At 32.2% G+C, this 19,331-nt stretch overlaps 1 protein-coding gene across 3 annotated transcripts in view; it reads right to left on the bottom strand.

Moving 5' to 3' along the window:
* The window catches only part of EML4 (EMAP like 4), a 144,111-nt gene that overhangs the window by 53,144 nt on the left and 71,636 nt on the right, over positions 1-19,331 (bottom strand). The window contains exons 3-10 of one of the 3 annotated variants that reach the window (XM_051975174.1): positions 17,448-17,577; positions 13,720-13,890; positions 11,175-11,303; positions 9,930-9,955; positions 9,604-9,636; positions 4,706-4,829; positions 3,003-3,152; positions 1,300-1,369 (exon numbers count right to left, since the gene is read on the bottom strand). In XM_051975174.1, the coding sequence (XP_051831134.1) occupies positions 1,300-1,369; positions 3,003-3,152; positions 4,706-4,829; positions 9,604-9,636; positions 9,930-9,955; positions 11,175-11,303; positions 13,720-13,890; positions 17,448-17,577 (833 nt within the window). Of the gene's footprint in view, positions 1-1,299; positions 1,370-3,002; positions 3,153-4,705; positions 4,830-9,603; positions 9,637-9,929; positions 9,956-11,174; positions 11,304-13,719; positions 13,894-17,447; positions 17,578-19,331 lie in introns of all 3 variants that reach the window. The other 2 variants (XM_051975173.1, XM_051975175.1) reach the window with 2 other exon arrangements.

Genomic DNA, 19,331 nt, shown 5'->3' with positions numbered 1-19,331 from the left:
GGAGAGACCTACATGGACTGATGCTAAGTGAGATGAGCAGAACCAGGAGATCATTATACACTTCGACAATGATATTGTATGAGGATGTATTCTGATGGAAGTGGATTTCTATGACAAAGAGACCTAACTGAGTTTCAATGGATAAATGATGGACAGAAGTAGCTACACCCAAAGAAGGAACACTGGAAAATGAATGTGAACTATTTGCATTTTTGATTTTCTTCCCGAGTTATTTTTACCTTCTGAATCCAATTCTCCCTGTGCAACAGGAGAACTGTTCGGTTCTGCAAATATGTATTGTATCTAGGATATACTGCAACATATTTAACATATATAGGACTGCTTGCCATCTTGGGGGGGGTGGTGGAGGGAGGGAGGAGAAAAAACGAAACGTAAGCGAGTGCAAGGAATAATGTTGTAAAAAAAATTACCCTGGCATGGATTCTGTCAATACAAAGTTATTATTAAATAAAATAAAATTTAAATTAAAAAAAATAAATAAAAATCTTTTATGAGCAAAAAAAAAAAAAAAAAAGTAGCTGTCAAAATTTTGGCTGAAGAACTACAGTAGGAACCCAGTTAATCCTGAAGCAGCCTATTCCCCATCAGAGAAATTCTAATGGTTAGAAAAGTGTTTTCTTTCTTATAACAAGTCTAAATCTTTATTTGCCTAATATTCCTAGTAATATCCTTTGAGACCCAGGAAAATGAGTTAATTACATGAAGGTTATTCCCATGAACCCCCAAAGTCTGGTCTCCTCTTGAATAAAGGTTTTCTTTTCCTTTGACCAATATTCATGTGGCATAAACTTGAGACCTTTTTTTAGCATTTTTTTTTGGCTTATTAAAATCATTATTAAATGTGACTCTTAGAACTGAACACAATGTTACTCCAGATGTGGTCTTCAACAGAGAAAGCTAAAAAATGGGATGATAATCTCCTTATTCTTAGATACCACTCCTCTCTTAATGTAGTTTACTACCCTAAGTGGCACATTTTTAAGGAATTTCTCATGTAAGTTCTTAAATGGTTTAGTCAGAATATTAAAATAAATGTTCAGATCTCATTGTTCTCTTAAATGGATTATGGATTGAACAATCATTTGGAAAGGAGTAATTATGATATAAAATGAAATTCATTATTTTTTAAAATGGTCATTTTTCATCACTTCTATTTATGCTACAATTTTTAATAATCAAGAAAATAAATGAACTAATAAAGTATTTCTAAAGTTAAAAATGAAACCAGTTCCAGCTTGAAAATCTCAACCAGGTCACAATATTTAAATTATCACTTACCCTTCCATCTTTATCCACTCCAGCTATCTGTCCAGTTGCAATTCTAATTTTGTCCGGATGTACAGCAAGGCTAAAAACCCCCGAAAAAAATCCCAAATCCACATTAATAGCATTAGCTAGAGACAGCATTCCAAAGAACAAAGATATACTTTAATACCAGTATCTTCCAAAAAGTATTTTTTAGTTTTATTATCTAATTATCTTATTTTCAATATTAAAAATTAGCATATTCACATCTAGCACATACTAAATGTCCAATAAATTTTAGTTGAACTGAAAAAAAATTCAATTTCATTATCTCTTTTTTAGTCTATGAAAACCAAAGAAATGTAAATGTCATATCAGAATCTTCTTCTTAAACTGCATCAATGCTATGTACTAAATGAACATAGTGAAATGTTTTTCTACCAAAAGTTTTAAAAAAATATTTCAAGAAACTAATTAATGTCTCTGATACTTATCATTTCAGTAACTAGTCACTGAAAAAAACTTGATAATGTAAAACTATTATTACAATCATCTGGCTGAAGGACAGACATCAAATTTTCATGACGTTGGTGTAGATTTTGGCAAATTACTATGAGACAATGTTAGTTGATGCAGCAGTGTAAAAAACACTGTCCTTCAGCCAGGTAATTTCAACTTGTTCTGTTAGTCTACTTCCAAACCATGTACCTTTCTTCACCCCTCCATTTGCCTAGGAACACATATTTTTCATAGCTCTTATTGCATAAGCTGTCCCTGTAAAGCAATTTGACACAAAACTGTACTTTTATGGAACCAATTAACAACATTAAGTGGGCTCTGCTAGGAGATAAAGACATAATGACTAGAATGGGAATGGATAGAGAAATAGAAAGATTAGAGAAATTACTAATAAAATTTCAATAACAGCATTAAAATGTGATAAGATTCAGGAAAATAAGCAAACATTGGCATTTAATTTTATAAACACAATGAAAGAAAAGTGACCTAAATATAGGTAACATGACTAATATATTATCTCTTTTAAAAGAAATACGGTATACAATATACATATTTATAGCTATAGTAGAAAACCAGGCAAAATCACATATAAAAACTCATTTGGTGGGAATTTTTTTTAAAAACATGTTTTTAATAAAAGATTTTAAAATTTATTTTATCACCTCGTCTCTCCATCTTTGGCATTTTAATTTTCTTAGTATAACTGTGATTATATACTAAAATTCAGATCTCAGTCCCATAATTCAAATTTGGTGAAAAAAAAAATTGACTTGTATTTGGACCAATATGATAATTTTGCAATACAATTATTGACACAGAAGAGGATAGTAGCTGTGATCTGACATATTCTACATTTTTCTTCAAAAAGAATATACTAAATTTTCAAACTGAATATAATGACATTTTGATAAAAATGTTAACTAACAACTATCTCTAGAAGACTGTTCAAAGCTTGCCATTAGTATCAGCAAAGCTGGTATGATAGATTACAAAGAACAGATGAACAAGTTTTGACTCATGTATGTGGGTACTTTAAAAATTTTACTTTATTTTGCTATCACTCTTCTTTGGAATTCACCAAAATTACATAAGAATTTCCTACATTTTCCTTATGAGTCTTGATCTTGTTTGGAGAGAATAATCTACAATGAGCCTTCAAAAACAGAATACAAAAAAACACACTGTTTAAGAAGAGGCAACAGTCAAGAAATACCAACCATTTTACACAGTCTGTATGACTCAGGTAATGTCTCTGGGTTCTTTCTTCATAATTAAACAAAACTACTACTGAAGCTATGAAATACACTATTTCCCCGGTAGGAAGAAGGTAAACATTGGCTCGACAATCTTTACCCCGATAGCCATATCTTAAAGAAAAAAAAAAGTCAAGGTTTCTAATAGATATAATTGTGAAATAAATAATCTAAGTCTATCTTTGATTCATTTTTATCATGTGGAAATTTTTGAATTAACATGTTTTCTTTGAGCAGTGAATGATCCAGGAAGTAACACAATATAAAGAAAATGACACTGGCCTGAACAGCAAGAGATCTAGTTTCTATTCTCAGATCTATTTCTCATTGTATATCACTGGACTAGCATTTTAATTTCTTTGGCCTGCTTTTTCTTCATTTATAAGATGAAGAGTTTGGACTAAATGATTTTTTTTTTCTTTTCGTTTTCTTTTAGCACTAAGAATTTGTGATCTGTTCATACATGTGAATGGTAACAATTTTAGAATTAAAGAGATCTCTTTGTAAAGTAAGTGAAACAGAATTCAATATGGGGTCGATTTGTTTTTTAAAATGTAGTTAAAAAAAGATTAAAGAAAAAATAAATTTTTTCTGAATATAGATTGTGCCACCCATTAAATAAAAGTATGTTTACTTTATTATTACAAAAGGGATATATTCTTGTCTTGCCAAAAAGTGCTAAAGGTCTGGGTAAGAAATATCTCCTTACCCAGCTAGCTCTCCTGTGGCTTCTCCAGGGAGAACTGTGAGTGTTAAAAATGCTTAGCTTTGAGCAGCTGTAGGTACTTTTCTGCATTTGACAAGGAAGGGAAAAAAATAAGCTTCTGGGAAGATTCTTCATTCCTTGATGCTCAGAAACAATAAATTGGGAAGGAGAGAAATCGAATATACTAGCATTAAATGGACTGGATAGGTACAAGCAATCTCAGTCTCCAGCATAATACATGGGAGATACTGGGACTGTATTTAAATTGCTGCTCAAGAGAAACTGGGTTTCATGGTCTAGGCAGTGTGCTAACAAAGAGCTGACATTTCACATATGGTAAAGATAAAAGAAAAATTATAAACCATTTTACAAGAAAAATGAAGTAGATGATACCAGTAAGTGAAAAATGCAGTTGAGATCAATATATTTTTGGCATAAACTCAGAACTATTCTGTGAAATATTAATTTTGATGGATTTAAAGTGATTTCTAACAAAAATTATCATCAGCTGACATGTCACATTTTAAGTTTTACAAAGTAATTTACATATATTATCTCATTTTAGTCTTACAAAAACCTAGTAAAGTAAGCATTCTGCAGATAAGGAATCTGAGGCTTAGAGCATTAAGTGACTCGCTCAAAGTCCCAAAGAGATTAAGTGTCACAGTGGGAATCTGAAGCTAGTTGCACTGCCTACAAATCCAGTGTTCTTTCCATTCAGAGATTCGTAAACTATACCCCAGCTTATAGCAGGTGGGCTAAAAATGATTTTTTTTACATTTTAAAATGATGGGTGGTTTTTTTTTTTAAATTGTATCAAAATTCTAAGAGACAAGACGGATTAGATCTGACCCATAAGCTGCTGCTTGCATCCCAGCCACACATTATTTAATTTTAAGAAGAATATTCTTTTAAAAAGAGAAAGCAAACAAATCTGCTGCATAGTAATACAAGAGGATACGCCCACTCCAGTTTAAGCTTCTCAGGAGGCAGTTCAGTTCGGATGTCATCATAGTTGTTGACATCAGAGGGAATAAACATTGTGATTGGCCGACCTCTCATGAACATTTTGATATATTCTCCTTCTGTTGGAAAAAAAAGGAAAAAAAAAAGAAATCTAATATACTTGCCAAACAGTTAATTCAAATGGAAAACCCGAACTGTTAATGTTGAGAGAAAATATGTAACAAATATAGCCATTTCAAGAGTTTGCTTTTTTCTTTATTAAATATAAATTAATGTTGCAGAGGACATGATAGTATTAAAAAGTGGAAATCACTATAAAACAGGAAAAATATTTTTCCTATGAAAATAAGGAAACTGCTTAAATTAATCATAATGATACAGAAAGACTAGAAAGAAACTACAAAAGTAAAAACAATTCATGATTTTTTAAAAAAGGAAAATCTTAGAACACATGGATTCTATGGGGGGAAAAGCAAAACTTCAGGAACTAAAATAAAATATAATCCAAGCTAAAAATCAGATACTAAAGCAATAGCTGATAAGGAATTTAGCTCCACTGGTTTAAAAAGCACCAACTTTCTGAAGAGGGTCTGTACACACTATACCTTAAATACTTAATCCAGAAGTTCTCAAAGTAGAGTTGAGAATGCTTGGGGGTCTCTAAGGTAAAGGATATGCAAAGACAAAACTATTTTCATAATAACATTGCAATGAAATTTGCCTAATTAAAATTTCCTGTTTTCCAACTATTTATCTGTGAGGCCAGATTTACTTCATATACTTCAACCAAAACAACATATTGCAACAGACTGAATGCAGAAACAGATATAAAAATCCAGCTGTTTTCTATTAAGCCAGACATTAAAGAGATTTGTAAAAACATGTGAAACAATGCCACTCTTCTCCCTAAATTTTTTTTTGCTTTGGAAAAGTTATTTTTCATTAAAAATATATTTATGTTGAAATGTAATGGGTTTGTTATTTTAAAATAAATTCTTATTTTTTAAATGTTTTTTAATTTCTAATATGGTAAATACTGATAGACATGACCCATATAAACTTTGGGTCCTAAATATTTCCAAGTGTAAAGAGACTGCCAGACCAAGATGTCTAAGGGTTGAAGACGAATTCACAGGCAGTATGTTTAGGTAATAGAGGGGAAAAAAACAAAACAATTTTTCCTCAGGAGCTTACTCTAGTAAGCGAAAAAACATGCGCACGCGCGCGCACACACACATACACAAAACGTATGTGAATACGCAGTGGGAAGAAGGGAAAAAGAGAAAGAGGGGGTAAAAAGGGGGAAGGAAGATGGGGAGAAAGAGAGAGAAAGGGAGAATGCCATCATCTAGGAGATCAAAAGGTCTCTGTAGGAAAGAGCAACTGAGCTGAGCTTTGAAAGAATCCAAAGATTATAGAACTTAGAAGTGAGGAAGGAGTGCATTCCAAGCATAGGTCCTGTACAATGGCAAAAGTGAGATGGAATGCTCCATGTGAGGTTGGAAACAATTTCCAAACATTTTTATTTTATCATAAGAGAAAGACGAAACTATTGGACCTTACAGAGTACCAGAGGGATATGATTAGACTTGTTTTAAGAATATCATTTGGTAGTAGTACAGAAAATGGACTGGAGAAGGAAGAAATTTGACTCAGGTAGTTCAATTAAAAATTTGTTGAAATAGTACAAGTAAGAGGTCTGCCTGAAGTAAAGTGGGTAGGTAGCTATGTAAATGGAAAGAATAAGATAGATGTGAGAAATGGTTTAAGTGCAGGACTGGCAAAATTTAGTGAATGAACTGACATGTGTGATGAAGAGGTGGGGATGACTATTCCTTGTTTTCAAGGACAATGGTAGTCTGGACAGAAACAGGGAAGATCAAAAGATGGATGGGGAACTTGAGGTGAATTGGAGATAAAAGGGTTTATGTTGGAGATATTAAATTTGAGATGCACATGGCATAACCAATTGGAAATGTTCAACAGGCAGTTAATTGGGTTATGTGGGATTGAAGGAAACAAGATACCATAAACATAAGCTCTAGAAAAATGGGCTGAAATGGGAACATTTGGGAAATAGCATTGGGGGGGATAAAAAGTGAGTGAAGAATGGGGTTTAAATAGTTGAGGAAGTTAAGTGAGGGGAATATGAAGACCCTTATTCTACTTCACAATTTTGTTTAAAACCAACTCTGTATCTAAATATTTAGCAAAGTATTTTTTACTAAATTGCCAACACACTACCAATAATTAATAATTTGTACAGTCATACATTGGGACTAAAAGAAAAGAATAAATATGAAGGTGAGGACAAACATTAAGAATACAAATTTACTTTCAACAATAAATACTTGTAACATCTTGGGATTCTGTTTCTAAACAGAGAATACAAAGATACAAAAATGCATCAATACCTGTTCTCAAGTTTATGTTCTAAAAAAGAAGTTGTACAAATATGTAAAATAAGTACAAGGTAGTTTTGAGGAAAAGGCTCTAAGCAACTGTAGACTAGTGGTGGTTGTGTGCTGAAAAGCAGCGAAGAACAAATGAAGAATGCTTATAATAGTATGAAAAGTTCAAAATTATTTTTTATTCTAATTCTCACAGGGAATATGGCTCTAGGATTAGAGCTAGTAACTGGCCAAGGATCTCCTACACCAAAATTTTAAACCATGTTCTGCCTATATTACTTCTGAAGCCAAGAGTGGGTTCTGGTTGCTGTTGCTTTTCCATATAATTGGACTTTGATATTGATTATCTCTATTTCCTTTCATATTCCCTACTACTTCTGCCAGAAAAAGTTTAAAATTTTCCTCTTTGAGGGAACTGTTCTGAGTCTAGCAAGCTCTAGCAAGTCTAGCACGACATTAGGCACAAACACTTTTCTAGACTTGTTTTCAAACTACAAATATTAAAACATTTTCTTGTTCTTTTCTCTGGTGAAAAGACTAGATGACAGGGTCACATTTCAAAAAAAAAAAATCATTTTTCAAACCAAGATACAAAAAAATAGCACCTACTCCCACTTGGAGAAACTATCAAGTACAACTTAATACTAATGAAAATACCATGTTCTCAACCCTGCCTTCTTTAAGATGGAAATATTTTTGCTTAAGAATCAAAGGTTAAAAGATTATGTAATGATCACCTATGATTGACTTGGCTCTTCTCAGCAATGTAGTGATCCAAGATAATTTGAATAGACTTGGGATGGAAAGTGACATCCACATCCAGAAAGAGAACTATGGAGACTGAATTTCACCTTTTTTTGTTTGCCTTTTCTTTCTCTTGTTTTTTTTTCCCCCCACTTTTAGTTTGATTTTTCTTGCACAACATGACAAATATGGAAATATTTTAAAAAGGATTATACATATTATAACCTATGTAAGATTGCTTGTTGTTTGGGGAGGGGGGAGGTAAGGAAGGAAAGGAGAAAAAATTTGGAACATAAAATCTTACAAAAATGATTGCTGAAAATTTTCTTTACAGATATTTGGAAAAATCAAATACTATTAAGGGGGACAAAAGAATCAAGAACCAAGGCTAAGAATACAACACAAAGTACAACATTTGTGTCAAGGTTCCCGTAGTTATTTCCATGATTTCCATTGATCATTCCTATCCATGACTTCTTAGCATGTATGTACACACACACACACATATATATATGCAATACATATGAAGTTGTATGTTTATGTAATCTTGCTACTCAATGCTTTCTGAAAAAGCTTCAACAATATTAAATACCCATTCTGAGCCCTGATCTTTCTAAGACAATCATTCAGTATAATGAAAAATGTCTTCAATCACTTTCCCCCTCCCTTACTGAAATGAATTAAATGAAATTATTAATTAATTTTTATTAATTAATTAATTAATAATTAAATGAATTAAATGAAATGAAATGTTAAATGAAAATAATTTTCTGTGTGAACTATCTATTTTTAAGATAAATACATAAGAATTGTTTGAGCTTAAATTTATTTCGCCAACAGCATTTACATTTCTAAATTCAAAAGGCATACTATGCCTCCCTCTCCCTCTTGTAACTTAATAGATGGAGGAAAGTTATTAGCAGGTTCAAAACTATTTTAAATATATATGTAAAAACTATCGATTTGGAAGTGTTAACTATTTTCTTAAATTGCAAAAAAAAAAATATATCAAAAGACAGAAAAGATATGACCTTTAACATATATATATTTTAATGTATTACATACTAATTATGCACACAACAAAGAAAACAAAAACAAACATTATGCACAGAAATAAGCTGGAGCGTGCATATACAACATGCTTCCAAGTTGGACCTACATGCTTTAATTAAATTTACAAAGTAACTCAGGCAGAAATAGTTCCTGAAGTACACAATTTGCTTAAGCTACCAAAAAGAATGACCATTGTACATTCCAGAATTTATAAACAGTCTACTATCTTTTTGGTGAGAACAAGCCAGAAATTACCAATAGCCACGGAATATGCAATTTGTTAATACAAAAAAAGAGAGAAAGAAGTGTTTTGCTTTATATCATCAGTTCTTGCTTCTCAAGAAATTGGTAGTTATCTATCATAAAGCTGGCAAGAAAGAAAAATGAGGTCCTGATAGACAGGAAGTCTATTAATCTTTTAAATGGCTTTTCTAGGTCCCTCCTCTTTCCCCACCAAGAACAAAGAATTCAAGCCAAAATCTTCTGTACCCTGTGACTCTTCTCCAATGTCCTAATTTTCAAATTTCATAGGAATAGATTGTCATTTTTAAAATGAATTCAAATGATGCATTAAGAATACTGTTTCTACTATCAAGGAAGAAGAGGTCAGGTACATGAAAAGCCAAATAAAAGATTCAGAAAATAATTAATTTAGAAAGCAATTAGCATAATGGCTTATTCTTACCTTGGCTGTTTTTTTCACGAGTTGACATTTTTGCTGGTTATGAAACACAAATAACATTTCTTTAAGCTACTCACAAAAACAAAAAACAAAAAACTTTCCCCTTTCTGACAATTATAACATATATCCAAATATTTAAATAAATAATACTTTACATTTTTCTTTTTTAGAAGGTATTGACTATTATTCAGATTCTGAAAATTTTTTTCACAAAATACCAAAAATGACTTCAAAATTTTTCTTCAAATAAGTCCAAACAAATTTATTCTTAAAAAACCAATAGATTGATTGATAAATCAGTCTCTCTATATTATAGTCTTTTTATTTACCTTGATTGATGACAACATCCTTATGCCTGAAAAATGAATATAAAAATACACAATTAATTTACTAACATATTAAAATTTCATATTTGTTTATAAACATCATGGAATACTAGTAATACAATAAGTGAAGAAATAAACACCTACTCAATTAAGTTTGAACACATAGAAAGTTTAAATGATAACTGATCTGGAAAACATAATCACAGAGTTTTAAGTAAATGAAAGACTTTAATATTGAGTTGACTTAATATTTACTAACATACACGTAAGGTTTTCTATTGATTACAACAAATTCTATTGATTAAAGTCTGGGTCAGCTCCCTTGAGGCCTCACCATCACCCAGAATTGCTGACCTCTTCCCTCAGCTCCGCAAAATTTTTAAGAATTAGCAAGTTCACAAAATTTAAAACAACTTAAACCTATAAGAAATATGGACTGAAATATACTAGTTGCTCTCATACTGCTTATGACATACTGAATGTGCATATTTCAATTTTTCACGAATCCATAATCTCTTGTATATTCTCTTCCACCCACCCACTGTCACGCTGTGCGATTCCTCTCCATCCTTCCCCATCAGCCTTTCATATAGCACCTGGAAAGGCCACAGAAGCCTGCTGATCCTTGATTCCCATAGCTATCCTGAACAGTTTTCTTTTACAACAGAGGGCTTTTCTGAACTAGACTTAGGGTTTTCTGGTAAAGAAATTCCATCCCCTTGTGCATCTTGATCTGCTATTTATCACCTTGATGGGCTGCCTAAGGAAAATGAGAGGCCAAGTGACTTGTCTGGGTATCCCTGACACTAAAACCAGCTCCTTCTTCATCTCTCCTGCCTACTCACTCAAAATAAGCTCCATAATCCTTGAATGTAATGTTGACTTATATGCCTGAATATAAACTGAATATTAATAGATGGAGGAAAGTTGTTAGCAGGATTCAAAACTATTTTAAATATATATGTAAAAACTATCGATTTGGAAGTGTTAACTATTTTCTTAAATTGCAAAAAAAAAAAAAAAAAAAAAGAATACAAACTGACTGTGTGACCTGAGGCAGATCCTTTCATGTCTCTTAGCATCACTTGCCATCATCTACAAAATGAGGCAAGTTAGTTGGAAAAATATATCCTTTCCCTTCAACTTTATGACAAACTCCAACAAGCCAAAAATTGATTAGCTTTCAGAGGATTCATTTAAAAAAATTTTCATTTAAAATGAAAAATTTAAGGACAATATAATACTTACTTGTCTGCATTTTTAATAACTTTTGATATTAATTTTGATGTTGAGGCTGCCCGCAATAACTTGTTACGACTATCTTCTGAATTCTCCCACGTACTGAATGATTTTTCAGCTGCAGACGGTCGTTTTATGCTTTAAAAAATTAAAAATTGTTTCAGGATGAATGTGCGGGGAGCAATGATATAATAGTTTAAGTAGCAGAGCACAAAAGAGAGGAAAAATTTCCTTAAAGCTGATTCAGAAAATAGAAATAAGGATTAGTTGGAAAGTTATGACTGGATGAGTATAATTAAACAAAGCAAGTGCAAAATGTTTTTGCCAATATTGGAGATTTTCTAAGGAGACTGTTAACTTTTTGTTGAAAAATCATACATTTGATAAGGATGGGGACTTGAGCTATGATTTCACTGACATGGACAATTTCCAGCTGAGGAAACTACTACTTCTCGTGTGGAATGGCTACTTCTCTGCAACTTGCATTCTCAGAGTACTGCTCTGAAAGTTTAAATGACTTGCTTAGGTTTACAGAGGTAGTTTGTGTCTGAGAAAAAATTAGAACCCAGATCTTCTTTGCTTCAAGGCCAAACTTCTACCCAATATGCTATGAGTGGCTCCAATATACTTGACTTGTTTCTTGAAACCACTACCCATGTGAGAATTTTAATAAGAGAGGGTAACATTTTACAGAAATTCCTCAATACACACACACACCCCCCCCACACCCCCACCCACCACATATATACATAACACATAACACACACACACACACACATTATATACATACACACACTATGCACATATACACAATACACACATACATTATACACACACATATACACATGCGCACATACATATACATATATACACAACACATACATCCACACATCCACATGTATCTACATATATTTCAAATACTTTATGGATATATTAAAACTGTTTTTTAGTAGTTACTAGATTGGTAAACAGCTGCTTTCTATTAAAATAGCTTTATTTCAACTCATAAATAAGAATGGCAGGTGAATTTCCAAAATTTAAAACACTACACCAAGCAATACAGCACATTTATCATCTGGGTTATGAAGTAGGAAACTATACCATGTTAATTTAACAAAAAAAGTTACAACAATTTGTTTTTTATATAGTATGTTATAACTGAAAAACATTCATCTCTACCCGCCACCCCCCCCAACCCCCTTCCCAGTGGCCTGGAAATGACATTTAATAAATAATCTTGGCTACAAATTTGCAACTGCATTGTTAATAGCAGGCAACTCATCCAGTCTTAAATACTTTTTGCAAAAGCACATTCAAATAATTAGAGAAAAGCAAGTATTTTTCCACGAGACCTTTAAAAGCTGAAAAAGAGTCTGGGGATAAAGAGTGTTATATCAAATCAGGAAACTGCTGAGATTCTAAAAAGCAACTTCTCTTGTATATCACAATGTTTATCCATCATCTCTGTGGATAATACTCCAGGAAAGTCCTTCCTTTGAGATTAAGCAAGACAACGAAAGACTGTCAAGATAGCTTAAGAATCTATGTGAAACAAAGGTAGAGCATTTGAGTAAAGGTAAGCATGCATCAGTCAAGTGAAAGAAGTGTTGTGTTCTTCCAAATTTTCTATAAGAACAGTGGTTTTAGGCAAGACATATTTTAATAATCAAATAAAAAAGGAGATCGGATGTTTTGGAAGTGTTTGTAGTGTCACCTAATTAAAACCTTGGCCAGTTTCAAGGATTACTTTACATACTAAGCCTTCCTATGTATAGTTATACTCATGCATAGTTATACTCAAATAAAAGTACCTGTATAGTTATATTTAATAAAAATTAAATATCTCTTTCAAAAAAATACAAATTTTGAAAATATCTGTCTTTTTAACAATAAAACTGAACCAAGTGCCCACCTGCCTATATGATTATTCTCAGCATGACACTCCAAAGAAGTCATCACCATGCACTTGGCATGCAGATTGAATTCCTGATCTTTTTCCACTATCTCACGTGTTAATTATTATAGATGTGTCTGTATGAAGAAGCCCTCAAGCAAATCTTCAGAAAAGAATGAGAGAGAACAAGTGAAATGGATCAACTTCAGCAACCAAGCAAGAACTTAAGAGAGCATTCCCCAAACAGAACACTAAGGTGCAAGGGGAATTTGTTAAAAATGGCACCTGTGAGTTGTAATGATACAAAATTATAGTGAGGGTTTTATATAATAATTTTCTATGATATTAAAATGGCCAAATATTGGCATGTCATGCAATTTGAATGCAAGAAGATTCTGGCTTTGATTTTAGAGAATGTTATACTTTTTTTTTATCTTACCAAATTAAATACTAAGAAACTGTAAACATTTTTAGATCAAAAAAAAGGGCATCCATATCTCTTTATATTCTAATACTGTTGTGGTAATAAAAGTTACAGCAAGAAAAAGGAAAAAGCCAAGTTCTTCTTTGAAATCTGTAGGCTGCCAATCTTTCCCCATGACACTGAATTTAGGTATCATTACAACAATTCCCTATCTCTGTACTAAGGTCAGTGAAAACCTTTTGGTGGGAGGAGAGCTCTTGCTTTCTTGAGTTTGTCTGTGTGTTTGGAGAGGCTGTGAAGAGGGCTGGGGAGAAGGTGATGCTCGAATATGTGGACTCTGATCGTTAGAATGAGAATCCTCTTTTTTTTCTTTCTGTCCTTGTGGTTTTTCTTTCTTTTTTTCTGTACTGCTGTAAAATAAAGTATAATATGCAACAGGTTTTAAATAAATGAGCAGATAATTTAACTAACAAGTGAAAGAAAATATATGAACATTATACAAGACAAAACCCAAAAACATACATGTAAATAATGATTCATATTATTTTTACCCAATAATGTTTTTCTAAAGGCAATTTAAACACTTTAACAGACACAGTTATACTCACCATTCTCTGAGAAGTCATACCTAACAAACCTTTGAAAAGAAAGGCTATCTGTGCACAGATACCCTAGTGGGCTACTAAGTGTGCATCTTCCTGACCCTTGTCAGAACATGCACAAAGAAAGGATGGGGCAAACAGAGTGTCTATACAAAGTGACTGAAAAGAGAAGCTGCAAGTCTGTCTTCTTTTAGGGTACCCAGGATTATCTGTTCTAAGTTTCTCAAAAAGATACCAGGAAGATTTAACTATCAAATGTGAAACTCAATAAAAATGTTCAGAGATATATTATAAATATCAACTATTAATTTTCATTATGGTACCTATTTAATGCTTACATTGTCATTCGGACCAATTTTTTAGACCTTTAAAATTCACATACGTTTTTATTTTAGATTAGTCCTCTGCTAGTTTACTCATGTTTAGTCCCATTGAAAATGTGTGACAAAACTAAACCCATCTTCTATATTGATTTTTAACCTTTTCTGATTATGTGTTGGCTTTTGGTTTCAAAATTCTTTTGATTGCTCACTCCTATCAGTAAAAAAAAAAAAAAAAAAATTGAGCATGAACTTAACAAATATGGATATTTATAAATTATGTGATGTACTATTATGCACACTATAAAACTTACACAAACACAGAAAATTAAAAGAATATTAAAGGTAAAATAATATTAGATCCTATTGAAGTTTACTGAGTAGTTAAGAGTGACATGGCCAGATTTATGTTTTAAAAAAATCATTCGGATATCTGTGTGGACAATGGATTGAGAAGGAAAAAATGCTTGAGACAAGGATGCCCTAATTGCAGACAATTTCAAGAATCTAGGTGAGAGGGCCTGAACTAGAGTGATGGCTATGTGAGTAGAGACAAACACAAATATAAGAGATGTCAAAGAGATTGAAATTTGCAAGTTGTGGCAAATGATCGTATAGGTGGGGTGAATCTGGCTGACTGGAAGGATGGTGATGTCTTCCTTGGAAGAAAGATAGTTGGGGAGGTAAAGATAATATAATGAGAGTGATATGCCTGCTCATCCTATGGATTCAGTCTGATCCTTTCAAAATAACATCTTACTTGTCATGGAATGAAAATATATAATGGAATTTCCCAATGGTATTTGCTCTGATACTAATGTGGATACTTAAAGAGGAGAACAATTCCTTTGAGAGGCCAATAGCCAATTAAATCAGTCAACTAGCATTTATTAAGAGCCTATTATGCATTAAGCACCATGCTAAAGAGCTGGAGGTAAAGGCAAAAACCATTTTCTGTTGTCAAAGAGCTTATCATCTAATGGGAGAAACAATGTACAATTATTTAAAAGTAAATATACATACAAGATAAATTGGGGGGGTAGTGTCACGAGGAAAAGTACTAGTATTAAGGAAGATTAGAAAAGGCTCTTTGAGGAGATGGGGCTTCAGCTGAGACTTGAAGAAAACCAATAAAATTTGGGGATGAGGATGGAAAACATTCTAGGGATGGAGCAAATGGTTGTATAAATGCCTGGAATTTGGAGATGAAATGTCTTGTGTAAGGAACAAGAAGACCAGTGCCCTATTTCTCAGAGTAAGAAGGAGAATATGATGTAAGAAAATCAAAAGGGCTCGAAGGACTTTTAAAAGTAAAACTTTAGAGGAGTTTATATATGACCCTGGAGGTGAAAAGGAACTACTAGAATTTATTGATCAGAGTGACTGATATAGTCAGACCTGTACTTCAGTTTAACCACTAGGGCAGACCTTCTTCATTTTATATCTGGATTATTGTAATTGCCTGCTGATGGGTCTGCCTGCTTCAAGTCCTTCCCTATTCCAGTCCATCCTTCTCCATTCAGCCACTAAAGTGATTTTCTTAAATACCTGGTCTGACTAGGTCACTCCTAAATAACTCTAGTGACTTGTATCACCTTCAGGATCAGACACAAAATTAGTACAGGAAAAATTTTATTTGTCAGGATACCCTAAAATTGGCCTATTATAGTTAAATGACTTTTCCAGTTAATAGGTTGTTAATGAAAAAAAGGAAATTTTATTTTAAAATTTATTTAAAATCTATGATTTATTAGAAATCTTTTTAAAGCCTTAAAATGCTACAGGAAAGATCACAACTGTATCTCTCTTGGACAACAATTCATCTTGTGGAATCTCAGTGTCACTATTAAGGATGGCAATGATTATTATAATTTAGATGTAAATGATAAAAGATTGGTTTAATTTGGATTGATTCAATAAAACCTAGAAATGTTTTTTAAGAGAATAAGAAAATTTTTTTCTATGAAAGCTTGTCTTACTGTCTTTTTTTTACTCAGAAGTGATAATCAATACATTTTGATTTGTTAGAGATTCTACTTCAGTTGGACTAGGTTAATTAAACTTTTACTATATTAAACTTCAAATTCTTTCTTCAAATATAGGTGTTAGGCAAACTAAATACAAAACATTAAGTTCTACTTTACTAAATAATTTAGCCTTATTCTTTCATTTTATAAGTTTTCCGGCTTATTAAAACAGGTTAGAATTTTCAGATACAATACTTCCTAATATTATATTGGATGCATTTTCTCTGTTCTCACCTATTTGGCAAAGGAACTGAACCTAAACCGAACATAAGATATTAAGATAATCTATTTTGTCTCCAAAGAAACAAAATTCACCAACACTAGAAAGCTAAAATATTTATTATTTCTTCAGCTTCTTCAATATGCTTTGAAGTAAGCAGATGTAGAAGGATATACTGTTTATTTGATGATGTTATGATACACTAAATTACACAGATAAGAAAAAACCCTGTAAACAATATTACCAGAATAATAAATGAGAGCAATTATATATAATAAGAGTAATCAGTGGACTAAGTCCAAAACTATAGAAAGTTATGTTTTCAGAATATTTTGAAAGTATCATTTTCTTCCCAAACACATTTATTTTGCACTCTTGGACAAATACCCAATAATTTTGATATTTTTCTATTTCATTAAGATGCCCAATATTTTATTCCTATGGAAAATAATATTAATGTAATTATATTATAGTTGATATATTAAGGGGGGAAAAAAATCACTAAAATTATACATTAACAACAGATAACTAATCAAATTTCCTTAAAAGAAAACAAGGATAAAATTGCTTGGTTCTTTTAGTTTGAATCAAATGCTTCCTTATTCTTTGTTAATTCAGCACAGTTACAAAAATTTAAAACTTTAAAACTTCCTACATTCAAAAATCAAGTGCTTAAAAAAAAAAAAAAAAAAGGATATTTCATTTGGAAGCCATTGTTAATTTCCCAAAGTAGCCTGTTATTTAAAGCTGTGATACTGAAGAATGTGATACTGTTAGCTCATTTTTGATAAATACCTTTTGGCAGCAGATGAAAAGGTTTCTTTTCTTGATATTGATATTGAGCTGCCATGGTTTGTTTTTCTGCTTCTACCATTGCCATTACTTATACAGGACATAGAAATGGCTTCCCGAATGCCTGGGTGACCTAAAAAAGATTTAAGGAAAACATCATATCAAACCATTGGAAGAGAGTTATTAAAAATAAAAGATTACTTATACACCTTAGATTTCCTTCTAATGTGTAGCACATACCAAATTTTTAAAATTTCACTGTTTAAACTGGGATGTTTAGTCTGGGAAAGAGGAGAGCTAGCCACACTGTAGTATTTGAGGAATTGGATTTCCATCCTTTTTTTTTTTTTTTAAGGGGGAAAGCCTCAAAGACAAATTTAGGTTTGATATAAGGGAAATGAAGCTTGTTAAAAGGATTCCTTTGGATGTATTCTGATGGAAGTGGATTTCTTCAACAAAGAGATCTAACTCAGTTTCAAATGATCAAGGATAGACAGAAGCAGCTACATCCAAAGAAAGGGTTCTGGGAACCTGGGAAAATGAATATAAACTGCTTGCATTTTTGTTTTTCTTCCTGGGTTATTTATACCTTCTGAATCCAATTCTCCCTGTGCAACAAGAAAACTGTTCGGTTCTGCACATATATATTGTATCTAGGACATACTGTAACCTTTTAACATATATAGGACTGCTTGCCATCTGGGGAAGGGAGTGGAGGGAGGGAGGGGGAAAAAATCGAAACAGAAGTGAGTGCAAGGGATAATGTTGTAAAAAATTACCCTGGCATGGGTTCTGTCAATAAAATGTTATTTAAAAAAAAAAAAAAAAAAAGGATTCCTTTGGAGCTTTTGAGTTTTTTCTTCACTAGAGATCTTCAAGCAGAAGATGCATGACCGTTTGTCATGTATGTTGTGATGGAAATTCTTCAGGTATAGGCTGGACTAGATGGCCCCTGAGATCCCTTCTAATCCTTAAATTCTGTGATTTGGTTCCAATCAAAACTGCTATTTAGATAACTTAGGAAAAAACAACTCAAACCAGAATGCCACATGAGTTTCTACCTAGTACTCTTCTTTACTTCAACTTAAATCAATGGCCCAAAAGATGAACTACAAATCAGATAATATAGATATTATAAAAGAAAAGAATTAAAGTACTGGAGAAAACAGTATAAAGTTAAATTAATTTTGGGTTAGTTTTGGTTCTATTCCTCTTTTTTTTAGTTCACTTCCAAACCATTAGCAAGACTTTTTTATTTCTTCCTCCTTTACTCTTTCAGAAACACCATTTCTGCCACCTCAATCTTCATGCTTAGATTTTTCCAAGTATTTTTGCTTTGTTCACCTATACATAGCTGTTACAAGAATTTCAGAACTAGAAGACACCTTGTAGACCATCTACTTGAGAATGAATTTTTATTTCAATACATCTGACAAAAGGCCATCTAATATAATATTAAAAGCCAGACCATTCCACTATTAAATAATTCTAATACTTAGAACTAATACTTCCTTACATAAATCAATTTTCATTTGATTCTGGCTATTCTTCTATGGATGTTCTCTAATCTATCAATGCCCTTGTTAAACTGTGATGCTAGAATTGTTTGCAATAATCCAGATAAGATGAGAATACAGAGAACTTTTTGTCCTATACAGTTTAAGATTGAAGTAAGCTTCTTTAGATATCAAATCACACTACTGACTTAATAAGAGCAAATGATCCACTCAAATTCCCAGATTTACTTCAGATAGGTATCTCACTGTTACTTACAATCGAATTTTAAAAACCTAAACATAAAACTTTAGATTCCTATCAATTAAACTGCATCATATGGATCTAGCTGAATGTCCTAGCTTGTCATGATCTTTTTGATCTATGCTAATA

This window comes from Antechinus flavipes, chromosome 2, assembly GCF_016432865.1.
Source record: "Antechinus flavipes isolate AdamAnt ecotype Samford, QLD, Australia chromosome 2, AdamAnt_v2, whole genome shotgun sequence".
Taxonomy (NCBI): Eukaryota; Metazoa; Chordata; class Mammalia; order Dasyuromorphia; family Dasyuridae; genus Antechinus; species Antechinus flavipes.
The sequence above is the reverse complement of the archived record's forward strand: the minus strand, read 5'-3'. Positions and strand labels throughout refer to the sequence as shown.